Here is a 20,954-nt window from a genome sequence, read left to right as displayed (position 1 = left end):
TTTGTAAAATAGCTTTTCGTCGAAAGTGAAAACATCGGTTTCAGCTGTTCCCCATATTCCAAATTGCTGAAAGTGAACAGAGGGCCCGGGAAGGTAGATAGAATTTATGTTCTCGACTGTAGCAACATATCATATAATCATAATAAATTTTTTATATTTAAAATTCCTTAAAATTCCTCATGTTCTACCATGATAGAGGGTAAACATTTACAGGCACATGAGTTGCATATTCATAAGTTTTGCGAGTGGACATATGGGTGTCTACAAAGAATGTCCTCGGTGTTTTATTGTTTTCTAGATTGAGGCCCCCTGTTTTCCCAGCTAGAAGTGAATTGAAATTGGCCCGTGGGTCCTCCCCACAGTCCTGGAGCCCCCTAATATTGGCGATGACTCTCAAACTTTGTTTTGAGGGCATTAGGGGGGCTGTATGACACTGGAAAATCAAGTAGTCGTTGGTTGCCCCCTCACAGCTGAACCGGCACAGGGATTCCTGGGCGGAGGCTGTAGGGTGCTCCAGAGCCCAGACAACTCTGCAGCTGACTGAGGCACTTTTCACCCTCTGAGTCCACAGGCACCAAGGCGGTGGGAGAAGCCTTCTTGCAGTTTGGGAAGAAATGTCCACTGCCACCCAAGCTTCTCACTTGCCATCTTTCTCTCATGCCTGCAGGGCATGGAAGGAATCAAGGTGTTTCTCCACGAAAGAGAACTGTGGCTGAAATTTCACGAAGTGGGCACAGAAATGATCATAACGAAGGCTGGAAGGTGAGTTGGCTGAGGGTCTGGAGGGAGCACAGGGGCACAGAGGGAGGAAAGAAGAAGAAGAAAAAATGTGGCCGGGGAGCAGGAGAGAATGGAGAGGGAGAGAGGATTGGGGTCTAGAGAAAGAATTAGCTGGGGGAGGGGGGATAAAATATTTGACTCGATTCTGGTTAAAGAGGCACATTGAGAATCCTTCCACTGGCCCTCAGAAGGATGGGGATACACCCCAAACCCTCAACTCTGGAAGCTGGGTGTTTCTTCCAGCTCATATTTAGGAAGAATAAAAAGCATGGAAGCCATGCTCTCTGGACGGATTTGTAGTGAGAGAAAGAAGAGGAAGAATGGAACGAAGAGAGAAAGGGAAAACAGAGCAGGGCTTTGGGTTTCCTAGGTTTCGGACTGGATCCCTCGCCCCCACCCGCATCCCCACCCTCCCTGACCTTGGAGTGGTTCCAGCGTCCCACCCGATGGCCAAACTCTGAATTGTTGGATGTCTTCGCTACCTCTTCCATTGTTTATAGAACGCAGGCGAAGCCTTTGAAACTGAATCGGGGCTCGGTGGAGCTCTATACGCAGACACCGATAAACACGGCCTCTTGGCCAAGACTGGCCCCAGAGTTCCCCTTCAAAGCTCGCGGAGTTGGAGCTGGAAGAGCCAGACTCATGGGGGAGGGGACGGCAGAGTCGTCCCGCTAGCTCTGTGCCTCCCTGTGTGAGAGGGCTCCTGCCCAGGCCTGAGGACATCCCCGCCACAAGCATCCCCCGGCTGGATGGGTCCTCCACGCCGGGAAGGGCAGAAGGCCTCGGGTCTGTGCAGAGCGCGCGCGTGGAGCGAGGGAGGCCGGCAGGCCCACGCCGCCGGGGTGTGCGAAGGCGGAGGGTGCAGCCGATTCTGCAGACGCCGCGGTTCTCCTGCTCCAAGCCTCCCACAATAAACTGACAACCGTGACATTTATTATTATTTGAAATTAAACAATGTCGGCTCCTCCGCTCGGCCCAAGGCCGGAGTGAACTGGGAGGCGCGCGATCTGTTTATACCAGGGCACTGAGGTCCTCTTCCCAGTCCGCCGGGGAAGGAAAGCCCGGGCTGGGATCCTTTCCCCCCTCGCCCGAGCCGAGGATGTAACTATAAAAGGCCTGCGAAGTCTCCTGCGCCTCCGCCTCCAGCCAGGCGCGCTGCTCGGCCAGATAAACACCGAGGCTTAGGGAGAGGCCTCGGCTCACCCTGCCCGCCAGCGCGGAGCCAGCCCAGGTCCAGCATCTGGTCCTTTCGCCCCAGTTCAGCCGGGAGGAGCCTTGCTTCCCGGGGCGTACAACTCACGAGGCGGGATGGGAGCGTGGAGTGCGCCCCTCGCCCAGAAGTAGCCGGCACCAGGCTGCTGCGCGCATCGGCTTTCTGCCCACCGACCCCAGGTCAGGCCCCAGCTCTTGCTGCAACCAAATCTGGATAGATTTGGAATTTCTTTGCCGAGGGCCAAGGAACGTAGACTGCCCCAGGCGCCTTGGGAAGTGTGGCGTTTAAGAATGAACTCCCGCTGAAGACCCCGTGGGGGTCACCCACCGAGTTAAACTGGGAACCACCGCTAATCCCCGCCCCTGAGGGCGGACAACAAAAGCCAGGACCCCGGGCAGATGCACACCCACAGGCTGCGCGACCCTAGGGCGCACACCTCCGTGTGTATTGACGCTGCAGTCATGCAGAGATGGACCAGAGCACCTGGGCAGATAGAAGGGGGCTAGGTTTGACCCCAGTCCTTTCCTCCAGAGTAGGTGGCTGGCTCTGAGAGGAGCATTTAGTTGGATTTGAAAGGGGTCCCTTTCAAGCTTTCTTTAAAACCATTTCTCTCTAAGCAGCCTCTGGTTGCTGTTTCTCCCAGGTCCCCACAGGTACCCAGGTGCCTCCTCCTTTCCCATCCCTTTGCTTTCCTCCTCCCCACACCAGAACTTCAAGGGAAACCCGGGATGGATCTCAGGGAGAGTGGAGTGGAGCCAGTTTTTCCTCCGTTTTACTTGTTTTAAGGAATTGCATTTTCCATTAAAATCTGCAGACATGCTTCTCAGAATGTTGACATCAATTCCCTCTCCCCACCTCCCCCTCTCTCTCCTAGGCGGATGTTTCCCAGTTATAAAGTCAAGGTGACTGGGCTTAATCCCAAAACGAAGTATATCCTCCTCATGGACATTGTTCCTGCGGATGACCACAGATATAAGTTTGCAGATAATAAATGGTAGGCACCGGACAGGAGGAGGGCAGGGAGGGAATTGGAATCCCCCACCTTGAACGAATAAACATTTTTTAGCTCCCACTTTTTAGCTCCTAGGCTTGCACATGACTATTCTATTGCAGCCGGCAGACCCCCCACCCCCACCCCGCAGCCATTAGTTCCCATTTGATAGACCAGAAAACTGAGGCTCAGAGGAAACAGGGCCCTCTATTGCTGCACACATGGGCTCTGGATTTTTTAAAAAAGAGTATTGTTACCAAGCCCTGGATGTATTTCTGGGGGGCATAAACCATTTACAGTTATTTTTTATGAGTTACCTGCTTTGAACATGGCTTTTTTATGAAATTACAAAATCGGCCCGTGGCATTTTAGTTTAAAAAGGCAAGAGAGGAGAGGCCCATTCCTTGGGTGGATTGCTCCCTGGCTGCCAGGAGTGCAGGGGCTTCAAAAGGAGGAGGCCCTCTTTGAAAGCACTTAAGGAGTTTTCAAGATTTCTTTTGCACATTCAGGCTTCCAGAACCAGCCTGGTTGTGTGCCCTGAGACACCACAGGGTCCCAGGCACGCCTGGCGTGAGGGGAACTTTGAGGTGGATGAAGAAAGAGTCGGTCCTGGGGATTGGCCTGGATGCCTGCGCCAGGGAGCCTAAAGGAGACGGGAGGGTCAGGATGATCCCAGATGTCTCCGGCCAGTGCTTGTCAGCCCCTGCCTGGTGCAGTACCTCTGCTACCGCAGCCCCCAGGTCACGCCTCTCCTTGGTTTAGGTCTGTGACCGGCAAAGCAGAGCCTGCCATGCCTGGCCGCCTCTATGTGCACCCTGACTCGCCAGCCACAGGGGCGCATTGGATGCGACAGCTCGTCTCGTTCCAGAAACTCAAGCTCACCAACAACCACCTGGACCCCTTTGGGCACGTAAGTACCCCGGCCCTCTCCGTCCTCGGCCTCCCCGCTTGCTCTTCTCAGCTTCACGTGTCCACGATTCTCCATTTCTTTCCTCCATTTTCCCCCCTCCCAAGTCCCTTTTTGACCTGGCTTTTGGTCTTTCATTTTCTTCTTTTTCCTCCCTCTCTCGCCTCCTCTTTACTTCTCCTGTAGTTCTCACCTCCTCATTCAGATTTCCCCTTGCTTTCTTTTCCTCGTTACCACTTCCTCCTCTGTCTCCACCACCCTTCTGCTCAGAGGGCCCACCCTCAGCTGTCCTTCCTGGGGGATGGTCCTGGGTCTGTATTTTCCTGTTGGCTGGAGCCTGGGCTCCCGGTTCTCCTGGCCTGGGGCTGCATCTGTGCCGCCAACCCCCCCGATCTTCTGCCTTTATTGAGGGTCCAGAGTCTTGGGGCTGCTCATCCCAGGCCTGGACAGTGGGGCCTGCGGGGTCAGCCTGTGCCTTAGGTGCAGCGAGAGGTGAGGGCCTTCAGTTATGCAAACAACATGGACACTGAGGCCCAGCAGGGACCCAGTACAGGAGAGGCCTCACAGGGGAGCATATATTTTCCCTGTCCCCTTCCAGGTTCTGCCTCATTTTTTAAATGTCCTGGGTGAGAGGGAGGTGGTCTGCCCCTTCTCTACAGGTGGCCAGTGAAGCCATCAGAGGAGTCTAGGTTGGTTCCAAGAGGGGGACCTGGTGAATTCCCTGACAGCATATGCTGGATATTGAGTGTGCAGCCGACCCCCTCCCACCTCCTGCCCAGACAGCAGGTAGCTTTTAGGGGATTTTCAGCAGGGTGTCACCCCTTCTTCCTCAAAAGAAAACAAAGAACAAAACACTCATTCTTTTTTTGGGGGGGATGTCCCTAAATCTCTTTGTATTATTTCTAATGATAGAAATAATTAGATAGAACAGTCTAGGAATTCAGTGAGGAGGTCCCTGTTTGACAATTTCATAATGGGCTCCTTCACCCTGGGGCATTTGATCCTCACTGTAGCCTAGAGAGGAAGACAAAAGGCACCGGGGAGCGGAGGTGACTTGTCCAAGGTCACACAGCTTGCATTTGGGATCAGGGATTTTGAGGGTAGCTCTAACTCCATAGAGACTCTTTGTCCCACCAGGTTGTCTCTCCAGAGTACAGCAACTGAGGGACACGTGGTCTCCAGATTAGGGAAAGGAGGGCGTGGGGTGGGAATGATTTGGCCATGAGGGAGCACAGTAGTGAAAGTTCAGATGAGGAATCTCCTCCTGCCAGGTCTTAGGACTCAGCACAAACCCACCCCAGAAAGATGCAGCGGCCCCCCGCGGCAGCCACAGCCCCTGGGGTGGGAAGAGGCTGAACTGCTGGCCAGAGAGGAGAAAGTCCCCTGCCCTTTCTATGTCCCTGGGAGGGCTCCAAGGGGTGCAGAAAGCGTCCAGCCAAACAGCAGAGCCTCCTTTCTGTTGAGCCTTGCTTGCTGATGCACCCAGTGCAGAAATCAACTCTGTCTTTCCTGGGTGGGGAGATGGCCCAGGGTAAGGAGTCGCTCTGCTGATTCCAGACATTTTATATTTCAAGGGATTCTGAGGAAGGGGGGACCATTTTGTAAAGGTCCCATGTGCATCTCCTGGCTGGGTAGTCAGGGGGTTTGGTCGGGGGAGGGGATGGAATCATGTTGGGAAGTGAGGGCTCCCCCAACCCCAGGCCACCTCCTAACTTTCCCCTCTGATTTTCTGCTGTGCCTTTGGGGTCGCTCTGGGGTGGACATCTGGGGAAGGTGCACAGCCCTGCCCCAAGTTTGGGGGTTCAGGTCCCTCTGAGCAGCCCAGGGGAAGCGGGAGAGGTGCTCTATCCTAAACTCTGGACTTTTAATCCAGAGCCTCCCTAATGAAATTAGGAGCCATTAGATCGCTCTGGCGTTGACGTTTCCACACTGTCCCCAGCCGTCAAGGCAATTTGGCTAAGCCGGGAGGATGGCCGCGCCGGGCCGGGGGCTGTGGCTGCCCGCGGGGGCCGCTGCGTCTCTCTGTCGCCACGCTGCCCCGGTCGGCCGGCGTCGCTATCGGCCAGGGAGGCGGCCGGGCCCGGCGGCCGGAGATTAGAGCCCCGGCCGGGTCGCCAGCGCAGGGCCGCGAGCGGCCGCCCCTCCCCCTCCGCGCTGCGGGGCCTCCCGGGTTTGTCCGAAAATCCTGCCCCAGGGTCATCGATGCAAATAATCAAAGACATTGAGACAATCCCAGTCGCTCCAGATTGTGGTCCTGGGGAAAAAAGCAGGCCAGATTTGGGGGCCGTTAAAGGCCAGCGATTCGCCCATTCAGTGGACATGGACCAGGATAGTTTTGGTAAATATTAGTGTTAATGGTCCGGGAGCATCCAAATCCGGGCGTCATCAGGACAACAAACCCGGTTTTATTAGAAGCGATGCTCATCGCTTGTGAATAGTCCTGGCTCCAGCAAGAACGTTCATCCAGTGGAGGTCCTCCAAGCAGGGAGACCTTCCCCTGGAAGCACCCTAAGATGGGGGAGGTGGGCAGGAGGGAGAGAGAAAAAGCACATACCCCCCCCCCCCAAGCAGATGCACCAGCTCCGAGCCTGGAGATGACGTTGGTTGTGGATGATGAGATAAAGTTGGAGAAGGGGAGTCTCCAGGGCAACCCGCCCAGCGCTTTGATGGGGTGGTTTGCCGGGTGCTTCCTGCCCATATCTGGCTCTCCTGAGAGGCCAGGCTGCACTTCCCACCCCTAAAAGTCTCTTTATTGACATTAGTTTGCCTGTTTCACAAAGGGCCAAGATTTGAGGTCCAAGTCTCAGGAAAAGTCTCATTTTCATTCCAGTTTTGCAAAAGCTTCGTGTCTTCCTTTACATGACTAGAGGGTTTGGCTGGCCTGGGGGGTGGGTGTTTGTTTGTTTGTTGACCCTAGTCATTCCCAAATTGCTGCCCAGCCTTCCCCAGACTCATTTGCTCCCCAAAGCAGACTCACTAGGCTCCCGTTGGGGGTGTGGGAAGTGCCCTATGCAGAGAGTTAATTTATTAAGCAAACTTTATTAAGAATTCTGATTTACTGCTGTGTGTGCCTTGGGTAGATTCCTGGAATATTACCTTGGCTTTTTTAGTTGGAAATTGTCATTTTTGAAATGTTTCTTTTTAATGAAATCATTGGCCCCTTTTCAAAACAGAAGGGAAAAAAATGACTATTTTTCCAAGAGAGCCTATAGGGAAGGAGGCTAATTGGGGGGGGGGGAGGGAGGGAGCAGGGATTTATCTGGAAACAAAGGGAGTTTTGATTTTCTTACAATCTCATTCTCTTTATTATTTTTAGATTATCCTAAATTCCATGCACAAATACCAGCCCAGATTACACATCGTGAAAGCAGATGAAAATAATGGATTCGGTTCAAAAAATACAGCGTTCTGCACCCACGTCTTCCCGGAGACGGCATTTATTGCGGTGACTTCCTATCAGAATCACAAGGTGAGCCCCGCCCCCAGCAGGCAGCACCTGGGACTGTCTGCTGGCTTCGTGAATATGCAGTCTGGTCCTGGCTGCAACTTTGTGCTCTGAGGCAGGCTCTCTACCAGTGTGCGGGGTGCACCTGCACAACTTCTACCCCAAGGTGCGGGGCAGGGCAGAACTGCAGCCTAAGGGTGGGGTGGTTCCTACTGCTGGATGCAGCTGTCATGCACACACACACACCTGTTTGACTGAGCTTGTCGTGACTTAGATGGCCACTCACTCAAATGCCACCAGAAGGCATCATTTTAGCATGGAGGGGAAGGTGGCTGGCACTACTTTCCGTGGAAGAACCTCTTCTGTTAGAGTCAGTGTCCTCCCTTTAGAGGCAGTTCAAGTGAGGGTGGCCAGGTTGGACGGTGAGGGGGGCAGTCCCTGTGGGATGAGTGAGGGCAGGTCACTCGTCTTACCTGGGTGGATGTGGGGATGGCTGTGACCCTCCCCCTCCCATAGCCCCTGTCCTGGAAACCGCAAAGGCTGTGGAGCCTAGCAAGAGAGGCCAGGGGAGGGTTAGCACTCTAAAGCCTCCAGTTACCCCATCGAGGTCACTCCAGAGCAGGCTGGGTGGCAGATAATCCCCCCACCGAGGCCAGGGCTGTTAGAACAGGCTTTGGGTAATCTCCAAATTCAGGTTGTCAGTGACCAGGCCCAGCTGTGATGGATGGCTCCTTCCTGATCTTAGGGGAGAGCCTCCTTCCCTTGAAAAAAAAAAAGCCACAGCTTTTTTAAAGGAGAAGGAAGACTTTTCTGAGTCCTCTCCTGTTGACCCTCCAGCCAAGGGTGAGAAACAGTGAAGTCCAAATTCCCGAGAGCAGCAGAAAATATTTCAGACCAGTTAGAATCTGGCTTCTTGAAAACTGCCTCCTCTAAGGCTGTGGCAAACCAGTGTGGTCACAGGAGAAATAGCAATCAAGAAGCTGAAGCCTCACCTACATGCATAGATGCTCAGGGGCTCCCAGATCTGACACAGAGTCCAGGAGTATGTCAGAACTTTTTTTTTTTTTTTTTTTCCAATTCTCTCTCTCTCTCTGAAGAAAGGCCAGGTTCATAGGGGAAGGAGTGCACACTTGAAAGTGATCTTCTAAAAACCACATCAGACCTTGGGCCCTTGGGGGAAAGATTCTGGATTCTATATAGTTATGATCTTAGGTCCCATCACGGTCTCCCTCTGCTCTTCTCTGTTTGCAGCATTATTTATATCATAACATCACTTGCAATATTTGAAGTACACATTTATTTATGTATTTGGGGGGGGGGCGGAGCTGGGGATTGAATTCAGGGCCTTAGACAAAGCTAAGCACCCATTCTTCCACTAAGCTACTCCCCAGCCCCTTGAAGCATACATACAACTTCACACTTAACATACCTGCATGCCAGTAAAACTTTTCGGTGGAACTCATGAAAATATCCAATACCTCCCAAGTTTCTTTTCAAAATTTTCTTCTCTGCCCTGTATATATTTAGTGATCTGTGCACGTGAATGGATGCCCGAGGAGGGGGGTGCATACGTGTGGATTTTGTGCATTCTTCTGTCTAAATGCTCACAGGTCTAAAATGGGCATCTTCAGCTGTACATTGAGATGCGTGTGCATTTGATGATCACAATCCGGGTTTGCATACAGGAATTCTTTTGTTGTTGTTGTTTATCTGGATCAGAGAGCCCAGCTGAACTGCACATAGAGGTCTTTCTAGCCAGCCTGACATATTCTTTGGCAGGCAGATACAGGATTTCCTAGGAGACATCCAGGCTCACTGGGTTTTCCCTCCCTTCTAACTCTTAGAGTCTCAAAGGCATCTATTTGCTGTGTGAGGAGCAAGTCCACGGCTGTACACATTTCTAGTAGAGTCCAAGACCCTGCAAACATTTCCCCTATGGATATACGACGTGTGATTTAAATAAGCGGCCGGGGTTGCATATGATTTGTGGACTTGTTCTCATTACTTTATTGTCCCACCTGGAACGGGTATTGAGAATTCTGACTCCATGGGTGGAATCCAGCTGGGCTCTTACGCCGTGTAGGTTGCCAGGGAGACTCTGGGGGCGGCGGACTGTTTGGATTCACATCCATTCGACTCTGGACAATGGACTTGATCCATTTTTCCTATCTGTAAAATGGGGATAATAAGAACATCAACCCTGTAGGATCATCAGGACGGTGACCCGAGATAGACCTGGAGAGGTGCAGGGCAGGGCTTGGCATCCAGTTAGCTCCAAATGCCCGTCCTGGTGATCCAGCCATTGGTGGAAGACTTCACTGATCTGTTAGGAGGGGCAACTCTGTTCCAAACGAACATTCTGGAACACTCAGCCTACTCAGTGTCACTCCCTGGCTATTTTAGAATCGTGAAGACGGGAGATTTTAAATAAGTTCTTATTACCGTGGTTGAAAAAGAACTACCAGTGTTCCTCTTTGTGGTTTCCTGGGTTCATTCCCTGATCATGTCGTCAATTCAAGGACCCTTCATCTTGTATTTGGCTTTGGAGAAAGGATCAGGGCAAGAAAAGCAATCCACTCGATTCAATTGCCAGGACACTTTGGGAAAATACAAGTCCCTTTTTGTTTGGTCTGAGAGCTCCGTGCTTTGCTTTGGGGATGGTCTTTCTGGACGTGGGCGCAGGTACCAGGTGGGGGTAAGCATGCGACAAGAGCTCATTTCTTGGGCTGCAGTCACATGCCTGAGCCCACAAGGGCTCCTAATGACGAGACATATTTCCTCAGCCCAGCTGTGATCCCAAGCTGGATTTGGGAATTATTTCCCCAGATGGTTGACAGCTTGAGAAAGATATTTAAACACTCGAATCTTCCCCGGCGACGTTCACCCTGTGAAACATGTTTTTGTAAGGTTTTCACTGCAGTTTTCGGCAGCCATGCCCAGAAATATTTAGGTGTTAAAAAAAGGTCACGTGGGCATTTCATTTCCCTGCTCTTGCGACCATGGCTGTGTATGCCAGCGGCTCTATCCCCCAATATTAATTCACTTTTCCATCAAAAAGCATTTTCCTCCTGCTTAAATCATTGTGTACGCAGCCTGTATTTATGAGGTACGAGCTTTCTGGTTGGGACCAGGAAATGAACCCCTAATAGAGAGACATAATTAAGATTTTTGGCTCTCATGAGTTTTTTTTTTCCTCCCCTATTTTTTTTCAAAAGCAAGAATTCACAACAATTATTCTCATTAATTTTTACAACCTCTGTCTCACCAGTTGGAGCTGGTATTTATATTTGCCCTCCCCCTCCCCCCACGGCCAGCCCTCCCCCGGATATCCGGTTTTATGCTGATTTTGGAGGGAGCACCTCTGTATGGCAAATGCGAGGGAGTTTCAGGGGAGACTTTTGGCAGAATTGGAGCATCCAGGTGGATGGGCTTGGGTACCCCTGAGCCAGCACACACAGCCTCTTGACAAGGGGACTTTACAGACACGGTTGTCCTTCAAGTGGATGGGGACATGTGGAGACAGGTATTCTCATTGGCAGACAAGCTCATCGGTCAGTGTTTCTCAAAGGCATTTCTTAGGTCCTAAGGGTACCTATACTCCATCTCCAAAAGTCTCTATTTAGCAAATTGTGCTATTTCTCGTAAGATGTGGTGATAAAGCATAAGAATCAGGGAGTAAGTGACCTTGTTTGGGGTGTAAGGAATGGATTGGAGCAAAAATCTTTTGCAGATAAAATAAACCCCCCCCATTTTTTTCCCTTGTGCAACTTTTGGCTCTGAATTCTTGGTGGGGCAGTAACTATGGGTTGGCCACACTATGCAGCCTGGAGTCCCCATCCTCCCTGTCCTCAACGTTTGCAGGGATCAACTTCTGTGGCTGGGGTGGGTTGGCCTGGGGAAAGGATTCCCTCCTCCTCCTTTTTCTTCTCTTCTCTCCCTCCCCACCCACGCACCCACATCTCTCTCTCTCTCTCTTCCTTTGGACTAGGAATTGACCCAGGGGCACGTACCCACTGAGCTACATCCCCAGCCCTTGTAACTTTTAGATTTGGAGACAGGGTCTCACTCAGTTACTCAGGGCCTCGCTAACTTGCTGAGGCTGGCCTCAAACTTGCCATCCTCCTACCTCAGCCTCATACACCACTGAGATCTTCCTGTTTAAATGATCTAATTTCATTTTTACGAGTGTTTAAAAAATGATTTATTATTCATGGAGTTGCAATTCATTGTGATGAAATCTGAGTGGGAAGGAAAGCCCCATAGGTGATGGAATCTTAGACTCCTAAAATGAGCTGTCCAAGAGTGTACATGTTGAAGATTCTTTTGTGAAAGGATTTTTGTAGAGTTTTTCTTTTTTTTTTTTTTAACTCACAGTGAAGAGTTAAGACAAAATCAGAAATCTGTAGGAATGTGCCAAGTTTAAAAAAAAAAAATGAAGCCAGGTGCAGTGGCACACGCCTATAATCCCAGAAACTCAGGAGGCTGAGCAGGAGGATCACAAGTTCAAGACCAGCCTGGGCATCTTAGTGAGACCCGGTGTCAAAATTAAAAAATCAATCAAAAGACCAGAATGTAGCTTAGTGGCAAAGCGGGATTCAATTCCCAGAAAAAAAAAAAATAAATAAATAAAGAAGGTGGAAGGGAATGTGTAGACACATGTGTGCAAACACATGGATGTGTGTCTATACATGGATTTCAAAAATATATTTTTTTTTCTTTTTGGGTACCTCTAATGGAACTCAGGGACACCCGACCACGGAGCCCCATCCCCAGCCATATTTTGTATTTTATTCAGAGACAGGGTCTCACCGAGTTGCTTAGCGCCTTGCTAATTTGCTGAGGCTGGTTTTGAACTCATGATCCTCCTGCCTCCGCCTCCTGAGCCGCTGGGATAACAGGTGTGCGCCAGCACTCCCGGCTTCCAAAATATTTTTAAATGGATGTAAAAGAGCACTTTGTGGTTCCAGAAAGTACAGATTTTCCACGCACCTCCCCCGCCCCCATGTGCTTGGCCTTCCCCACGGTCAACACCCCCACAAGAGTGGTCCGTCTGTTACGTGGAGGACCCCACATTGACACATCATTATCACCCCAAACCTGCTGTGACCTCAGCGTTCCTATCTGTCACGGGGTGCTATGGGTCTGGACAAACCATATAGTGACAGGTACCCCCCATGGCCGGGTTCCACAGAGGACCTTTACTGCCCTAAAAATTCTCCGCGTTCTGCCTCGTCATCCCCCCGCCTCAACCCCTGGCAATTGCTGACCTTTTGAAATTTTTTTTTTACCATAGTTTTCTTTTTTCTGGATGTCAGATTATTGGAGTCAGATATTAAAAATGTGAGATTTTTTTGTTGTTGTTATGCATTCAGGTATCATACATAGAGCAAGTCAGTGAGTCGGTTTGTTTGGTTGGTTGTGTGCAGTGCGGGGGGTGCAACCCAGAGCTTCTGCAATGCTGGACCAAAGCTCTACCACTGAGCTACACCGCAGCCCTCAGACAGTGATTTCAGGTTCATTATAGAGTCTTGGAGCTAGAAGGGAACTATGTAGGCTGTTTCTTCTAGAGGCAGGATGTATCGGAACAGCTCAGGGGATCGATTTAGAAGTGTGCATTCATTAATGATTCCTGGCCCAGAGTTTCTTGAAGTCCATGTACTGCTGGGGTAAGGGGAGGCGTTTTGCAGGGGCAATCGAGTAGGATCCAAGTCAGGGGGAGAAAGTTCCCTTCCCAGTTATCTTTCTAGACTTCTCTTGGAGGAAGACAGACAGCCCTTCCTTCAGTACAAGTTGGTGTGTGGTGTTCCAAACGTCTTCCGAAGCGCCTAATCTCTTCCTGCCACCAGGGGAAGGCAGGGTTTGGATGTAGAACTTTCTGTGAGTCCTAGTACAGAGATCTTGATACAGTGGCTTTCTCCTTATTGAATAGCAAGGGATTCTAGTTTGTCAGAGACAGGGTCTCACTGAGTTGCTTAGTGCCTTGGTAAGTTGCCAAGGCTGGCTTTGAACTCACCATCCTCCTGCCTCAGCCTCCTGGGCCGCTGGGATAACAGGTGTGCGCCAGGATATCCTATTTCTGGGTAAAATAGATTTCAGTAAAAAGGGGTTCAATTTAAATATAAATATCAAGCAAACCAGTATACAGGTGATCTATGATATGACAGTGATCGTGACGGGGTCCCCCACCCCAGGACTGAAGCTAGAGTCTTGATGTCCTGGTGCCTATACTGTGACTGTCTATGAGAATTCTGGGCTGGGGTGTAGTTCTTGGTTAGCGCTTACCTAGCATGTGCAAGGCCCTGGGTTCGATTCCCAGCTCTGAAAAACAAAATTGAAAAAGAAAGAAAAATCAATTCGCACGTAACTTTTAGGAACTACTTCTAGCAAACGCACTCTGTCACCTGGATGGGCTACTGCACATTCACACTCCCCTAATACGCGTTGATGGTTTAAAGTTCCAGGCCAAGACATTCAGAAAGACCCTCTTTCTGTTGCTCAGCTCCCTATCCTGCAGATCATTAGGACAGACAGAGCTCGGGAAGTCACCTCGGCCCAGAGCTGTGTGGTCGCTGTCATAGATGTGATCCGCACACGTGTCTGTGTTTATTTTATTGGCCACTGTTTCCCACCTGGGCCAGTGAAGTCTGTGAAACCATGAAATGACTTGATTGTTGGAAACTCACCATCAAGACAAGTTTTCTCCAAACGGGGGATTGCCACACCGCCGGATATACAACCCCCCGTGCCAACATGCAAGACTTCCCAGGGCGGGGGCTTCGGGGGCCAGGGGAGGGGGACCAAATGTTGAGGCCTTCACTGTGCTGGAAATACAAAGTGCCCAGATTAGACACATGCACGCATGCACGCACACACACACACTCACACTCACACACACTCACCCTCATGACTCTGGCTGTAAGGATGGCAGAATGTGACTCCAATTAATGTGCAAACTGAATCCAGCCCAACACCCTCTCTCCCCAAAAAGCAGTCTGAGGACATGTTTCAAAAACCTCCACTCCAATGAAGTGGTGGGTCCCGGTGACAGGACTGGCTTAATTTGCTTCTTTGGGTTGCCCGAGGCCACGTTTCCATGGCACCGTTAGGAGCTCCTGTCCCGAGGTAGTCTTGTGGCAATAAAGTGTAAAACACCCGTTCTCCCTCCTTCCCTCAGATCACCCAATTAAAGATCGAGAACAATCCCTTCGCCAAAGGATTCCGGGGGAGTGACGACATGGAGCTGCACAGAATGTCCAGGATGCAGAGGTAGGAAAGCGGATCCCTGTGCCCCACCTGTGCCTGGCAGAGCCGGGGGGGCCACTCAGCTCTTGTGCCATGGCCACCCTGCCCACGAGCACCAGGTACCCAGAGATGGGGAGGAAAGACTCGTTCCCCTTTCTGATAACTGTCCCATGCGACCGAGGCCATCAGCAACCTGAGGGTGATGCTCCCAGGCGGGAGAAGAACCAGGGGAGCTGAGCTTTGTGCATCACTTCCCTCTGCAATCTCTCTCCCGAGCGAGTCCCTTTCCCTTTTTGTTCCCATAAGTCACAGCCGAGGAAGGCTTTTCTCTTTGGCATGGGCTCGCGGTAAATGAGAGAGAAGTTAATGACTTGATTTCCTGGGGGTGAAGTACAAAATTTGACACCATGTGGTGTCCAGGGCGCTGGGGGATTGGAAGCTGGTGCTAAAAATTGCTTGGTATTTTTACATATCCTGTGGTCGCAGCCGCTGATATGACAAATAGAAGAGTCTGGAGCGAATGCACAGAGTGGGGATGGGGTCTGATTTGAAAAGACGGAACAGGCATGGTGGATGTCGTCAATGTTCTCTGTGCTCGGGAGAGGCTTCCAGACGAACTTGCCATATGGCAAGAGAATCAGAAATCACATCTTGAGCTGTTTTGACCAAGAGGGTTTTTTTTCTTTTTTTTTTTCTTGTTTTTTTCTTCCTTCCCCCCTTTTGGTGGGTTTAGTGTTTCAAAATAAAATGAAGTCATTCGGGAATTTTTTTCCTTCTCCTTTTTGGAAGATGTGACAGGAAGAGTCAGGCAGGGAGACAGACATATGCCTTCAGAGACTGAGGGAAGAGAAACGAGGAAGCCCGTGGCTTTAGCTTTGGATTTAAAACTGCCTTCTGGGGAATTATTTTTAGGCAGAAGGCTTACCAGATCCGATTGTGCAGGCTTCTAAAAACTCAAGGACATTACCTTCAGCTGGTGCCCGGGGACAGCACACGCCTGTACGTCCCTGTCTTCCTGGCTGGCTTCCTTCCCCACGGTAGACTCCTAAGGTGCCTTTGGTGGCTACCATAGCCAACTTCCTGAGTCATCTACATGTTGAAATGGGTGTTTAATTTAGTCCCAGGATCAGTGGAAACAGTGTGGACAGGAATCCCATCTTAGCGGAGAGAGGTCCGATTATCTGTGCCTTGGAGCGCCACGGGTCACGCTGCTCCTCCAGTGTTCAGAATTCAGGGGACACCGAAGTAGCTCTGTCCTGCCCAGGTCCTCCCAGGGCTACGTGTGAAGGTCCGGGCTGCACAGGTAGGGGCCGCCCTGCCCCACCGCCCTGACCAAGCTGGCCGTGGTGGGGGGACTTCCCTCCTTCCCACGAGGTCAAGAGCAGGGGAGCAGGTTGAAGGTGTCGTGGGCGCCTCTCCAGGAGAACTAGTCACCATGTCCTGCGGATGCTCCTTCTTTCCGGGGAAGGGGTGGACCCCGGGGCCTGGTGCATGCTAGGCTCACACTGTGCCACCGAACTCCACCGGGCCCCGATTCTACCTTCTTATGGGGTCTCGGCATCCCTCCCTCTCTCCTGGCAGGCCACTCATTCCAGCCGGCACCCTCCCGGCTGCCTTGGACCTGCCTGTGGTCCTGTCCCCGCTGGGGGCTTCTCCAAGCAGCCACCAGATGGATCTCTGTAAAGCACAAGTCACGCAAAGGGACATCCACCTCTTACTGCCCCTCAGCGTAAGGCTCAGGCTTCTCCTGGATGCCCCCCTCGTCCCCCCAGGCCTGGCCCCGGCTTTGGCTCCTGCCCTCTGTCTTGGTCACTGCAGGGAATGCTCCCACCCTGGAGTCTTCTTTCTGTTTAGCCTCCAGGTCTCTCTGACCTCTCCCACTGGCCACCTCCCAACTCTCCCTGGGTCTCCCGTGGCTCTTCCTTTCTCTGGGAAATCTCCTATGGCCGCAGATTGTGTGGGCAGCATTTTTTTCTTTTTTCCTGCGGGGCCGGGGACGGAACCCAGGCCTCGTGCACTCCAGGCAAGCGTGGCACCCCTGAGCGGCACCCGGCCTGGCGCGTGTGTCTCTTCCCGACTCCACGTGGCTTCCCTGTGTCAGATCGGGTCCCTGCAGTTTGGAAGGTGCTGGGACAGATATCAGACACAAAAGGAGGGCCAGGTGCAGTGTTCGAGATCCGGAGCAGCAGGCTTTGAACCACAGCTGTTTGGCTATTCAGGCAGGGACTCTAGGTTGGTCTGCTTGGCTGTCCTGGCTACTCCCCAGATGGACCAGGCCTTCTCCCTGGGTGGGGACTATGCACATGGACCAGAGGGAAGGGGTGACATGTTGGATTTAGTCTCTCCAAGAGCCCCATTGTGTCTCTGTGGCCTTGTTAGGAGCAGCGTGGCAGAACCCAAGGGCTGTGCTGACCCCTGACCAGTCCATCAGGTCATCTCCTACTCAGTTCTTTGGTGACATTCTTGGGGCAGTCGAGGGAGGGAAGCAGATTGACTCCAATGGAAGCCTTCAAAGTCCGACGGACATGGGTCCAACCTGGTCGTGATTATCAGCAGGTGACGCCGGATGTCACCTGGCAGAGCCCCAGAGCCCTCTTCTGTGAAATGGGTCTGAATAGATGGAGCTTCCACTTCCCAGGGTTCTCACGGGACCCTCGTGGGAAAGTCTCTGGAAAGCGCGATGGACACACTCAGGAAAACCGACCTGATTGTGGGGGAAGCTCCCAGTCGGTTTTGTCCTTGTTCAGGATTTATTTTGGGCGCGAGTCCCAACCCCCAGGTTGCCGTAGGTAGTGACAAGTGGGCACTGTGGCTCTCTGGAGTCAGCCCTGATAACAGCCAGGCAGGCTCCGCAGGCGCACTGTTAATCTTGTAATCCTGTTTCCCGTCCCCCACACACCCGGTGACAGCTGGCTCGGGCAGAGAAGCAGGAGGGATGAAGTTTCCTCTCTTCCAACAATTGGAAGCCGGGCGAGAGGTGGGGTCTGGGAGGCCGAGCGCGCTTATTCCACAGAACTCGCTCTTGGCCTTGCTCGCCAGCCTCTGGGCACCCGCCCCATTCTCTCTCCTCACCCGACTCTCTGTGTTTGGAAAACGCAGATGATGTCTTAGTTATTTTCCAACATTCATTTACAGTTTCTGGTTACAGAGGCCCGGTCCCCGCTTATTATAAAAACGGGAGGGCCGTGGACGGGCACAGAGAAGAAAATAAAACCATTTGAGCGTCCCGTCTCCGGCTACCGATGATAAAATGCACGCCAGGGTTCTTCAGAAAGGCTCCTCTGTACCCGAAAACCAGTGTTTCCCAGATTGCAGCCCCCAGATGGGCGAGAGAAGAGGTGGTAGATGGTGCTCAGAGCTCGGGCACGTGGCATTGCGATTTCATAGATGTGCTGCTTAGGATGAGTCTGAGGAGTCCAAGAGGCGGGGTTGAGGCCATGGGAGGCCTCTGGGGAGGCCCAGCCTCATGGAGAGACCAGGCTTTGAGAGGGGGCTGAGGCATGGAGGCATGGGCAGGGGTCTAGAAGAGTCTAGGGATCTCGAGTAGGACCCAGATTCCAGAGACCTCCGGAAACCAGCTGGGGAGACTGTGACAGGGCAGCCCGGCTTCTCGTTACTGTAAGCAAATACCTGAGGTATTCTCTCTTAAAAAGAAGAAAGTTTATTTTGGCTCATGGTTTTAGAGATTTCAGCCCATGATCCATCGACACCCATGCTTGGGGCCTGCAGAAGGTGGGGCCGCTCACCTCATGGCCCATGGGAAGCCCAGAGAGAGGAAAGGGCTGGGGGGCCCATGTTCCCTTCAAGGACACCCTTCCAGCGACCAAACTTCTGCCTGTTAGGCCCCTCCTTTTAAAGGTCCCACCTCCTCTTAATAGGGCCTCAGGCTGGGGACCAAGCCTTTAATAATATGGGTCTTTGAGGGACTCTTATCCAAATCATTGAGTGACAAATGCACCCAGACCCAGCAGGCCACTGTGAGGCCCTGGCCTCAAGCCTATCCTGTCCTGCTCTCCATGCGTGACGCCAGATCAAGGCCAGACAAAGCAGGGCCTCGGGGTCCCCCAGCTTCCTCCAGTGCATCTGCAGCCTACTAAAGGGACAGAGGTTCAGGCTGATGCTGCCCAGGTACCTTAAAGTGGCAGTCTGTGGGCCCCATGGTGCCCCTTACATATGCGCTGAGCACGGCCATGTGAGGGGCCAGCAGCCCCAGGAGACCAGGGGCTCCAGATCTGTGGATCAGCTGGGCAGGGCTCGCGGGCTGGGCGTTGGTGGACACAGAGCTGGAGAGGGGACAAGGCCAAGGCCAGCCCGCGTGGTCTCCTGTTGGGGCTCACATTCCCTGCTGGCCCTCTGTGGGAACCTCAGCCGGCTGGCAACTAGAGCCGGTGCACGTGGCTTCTCCAGCACGTGGACCCAGGGTGCGCAGGCTTCTTCCATGATGGCGGAAGCCGAATGTCCTTTGCTGGCCTCACTTCCAAAGCCACTTTGCGTCACTCCAGGTACATTCTGTTAATGGAGGATGGCTCACTCAGGTGACCCGTATTCAAGGAGGAGGGACAAGGGACGAGGATTCTTCCTCTGTCTAGAGGGGACTGTCCAAGAATGAGCCGGGCCAGCAGCACAGGGCCGAGGTGGCCCAGAGGGACTCCCAATTGCTGTCAGGTGTTGAGAACCTGAAGCAGGCCATACAACTGGTGGAGATGCAGGGCCTGGACGCGAGCTTGGCTTCTTCAGGGTGGACAGGGTCCCCTTTTCATGATGCCAGGGGCCACTTAGATCCTCACAATGACAAACCAAACCCAGAGTGCTGCCCTTTGGTCCTTCTCGCTGCCTTCACACGGAGTCCAAGCAGCACGGCTTAGCGTCCCTTATCCGAAGTGCCAAGGGCCAGCAGGGCTCCAGGTTTGGGGTTTTGATGGATTTTGGAATATCCGATTATGCATAATGAGCCATCTTGGGGATGAGGCCAAGTCTCAATGTGATTTTCATTTGTGTTCCATGCACGTCTCATCCACAGAGCCTGGTGCTGAGTTTGGGCAGTATTTGGGTGCACCGGTAGCTTTATTGTGTCAGGGCTGGGGATGAAACCCCGGGCCCTTGCACATGCAAGGCCACTGGGCCACACCCCCTGCCCCTGCACCTTGTTTTGACTGCAGCCTGTCACAGGAGGTCAGGTGTGGAATTTTCCATTTGTGGAATCATGCCAGCATGTTGGATTTTGAGGCAGAGGTGGGGGTAGTAAGTAGTGCATGCCTATAATCCTGAGGACTTGAGAGGCTGAGGTAGGAGGATCGCATGTTAAGGCCAGCTTGAGCCACAGAGTGAGACCCTGTCTCAAAATTTAAAAAAATAAAAAAGAAAAAGGGCTGAGCTGGGGATGTAGCTCAGTGATAGAGCACCCCTGAGTTCAACCCCCAGGACCAAAAAAAAATTCTAGATTTTGGAGCATTTGCGGGGTTTGGGATTAGAATGCTCATCCTGTATTTTTGGAGCATTCCAGGAAGTGGGGAATGAGATTGAGGTGATGTCACCTTTGGGGAACTTGGATGGCCTCAGATTTTCATGGAAGGAACAAAGCTACCTGAACCTCCTTATTATTTTCCTGAGCTGCCAATGCATTGGGGGGAGCAGTTCTCAAAGCGGGGTACCTGAGGACTCCCCCTTATCTTGTTGGATTTTGAGCCAGCCAATCAGAGAGTCATGGGGGAGTCTGGCATCCAGAACCTCTCAGCTAAACCAGTGTCCTGTTGCTCAGTCCAGCCTCTAGACAAGGCCACCTTGGAAACAGACCTTTCTCACCGCTGTGGGGCCCTGTCACCCGCCTCTGGTTCCTCTAGGGAGGCTTCCTGGTCTGGATATGAGACCCCTTTTGAAAATCCAGTTAAAGCAAGAGACCCTCTAAAAAGTTCACAAGATATAAATAGAAAAAAAAATTCAAACAATTTCCAGGGATTCATGGGCCCGAGACCCCCTCAAAGGTAAAAGCCCTTCCCTAGGACCCTCCCTCCTTGATCCTTTTCTTCTTCATCTAAATCTTCAGGTTCTGACCACAAACGATCAGTTTTCCAATCCAGGGCTTTGCACTCTAGTGTTGTCAGTCTTGTGCTGACGAGCAGTCCCAGATGCCCGCCCCCCCCATGCAAAGCCATCTCCAGGGCTGAGTTCTGGAGACTCCATTTACACCCTCGGTGGCTGCGATTGTGCTGAGCCGCCCGGCTCAGGGAGGTGTGCGGTTATGCAAGGCAAGAGAAGCCGAGCCCCAAGCAAGGGACTTTGGACAGCTGGGGTTTGTCCGAGGGATTCCACCATGTTGAGGGTCCAGGGAAAGGATGCTCAGAATAGCCACCACCTGCAATAGGGTCCCCCCACCGCC

General features: G+C 52.2%; 1 protein-coding gene across 2 annotated transcripts in view; it reads left to right on the top strand.

Annotated features, from left to right (window-relative positions):
- The window catches only part of Tbx5 (T-box transcription factor 5), a 43,935-nt gene that overhangs the window by 3,463 nt on the left and 19,518 nt on the right, over window positions 1–20,954 (top strand). The window contains exons 1-6 of one of the 2 annotated variants that reach the window (XM_078039086.1): window positions 674–762; window positions 1,281–2,172; window positions 2,868–2,987; window positions 3,747–3,894; window positions 7,208–7,360; window positions 14,511–14,602. In XM_078039086.1, the coding sequence (XP_077895212.1) occupies window positions 2,872–2,987; window positions 3,747–3,894; window positions 7,208–7,360; window positions 14,511–14,602 (509 nt within the window). In that variant the 5' untranslated portion in view covers window positions 674–762; window positions 1,281–2,172; window positions 2,868–2,871. Of the gene's footprint in view, window positions 1–667; window positions 763–1,280; window positions 2,173–2,867; window positions 2,988–3,746; window positions 3,895–7,207; window positions 7,361–14,510; window positions 14,603–20,954 lie in introns of those variants that run through there. The other variant, XM_078039085.1, reaches the window with a different exon arrangement.

Source organism: Ictidomys tridecemlineatus, chromosome 2 (genome assembly GCF_052094955.1).
Source record: "Ictidomys tridecemlineatus isolate mIctTri1 chromosome 2, mIctTri1.hap1, whole genome shotgun sequence".
Taxonomy (NCBI): domain Eukaryota; kingdom Metazoa; phylum Chordata; class Mammalia; order Rodentia; family Sciuridae; genus Ictidomys; species Ictidomys tridecemlineatus.
This window is presented reverse-complemented; position numbering and strand designations above follow the sequence as displayed.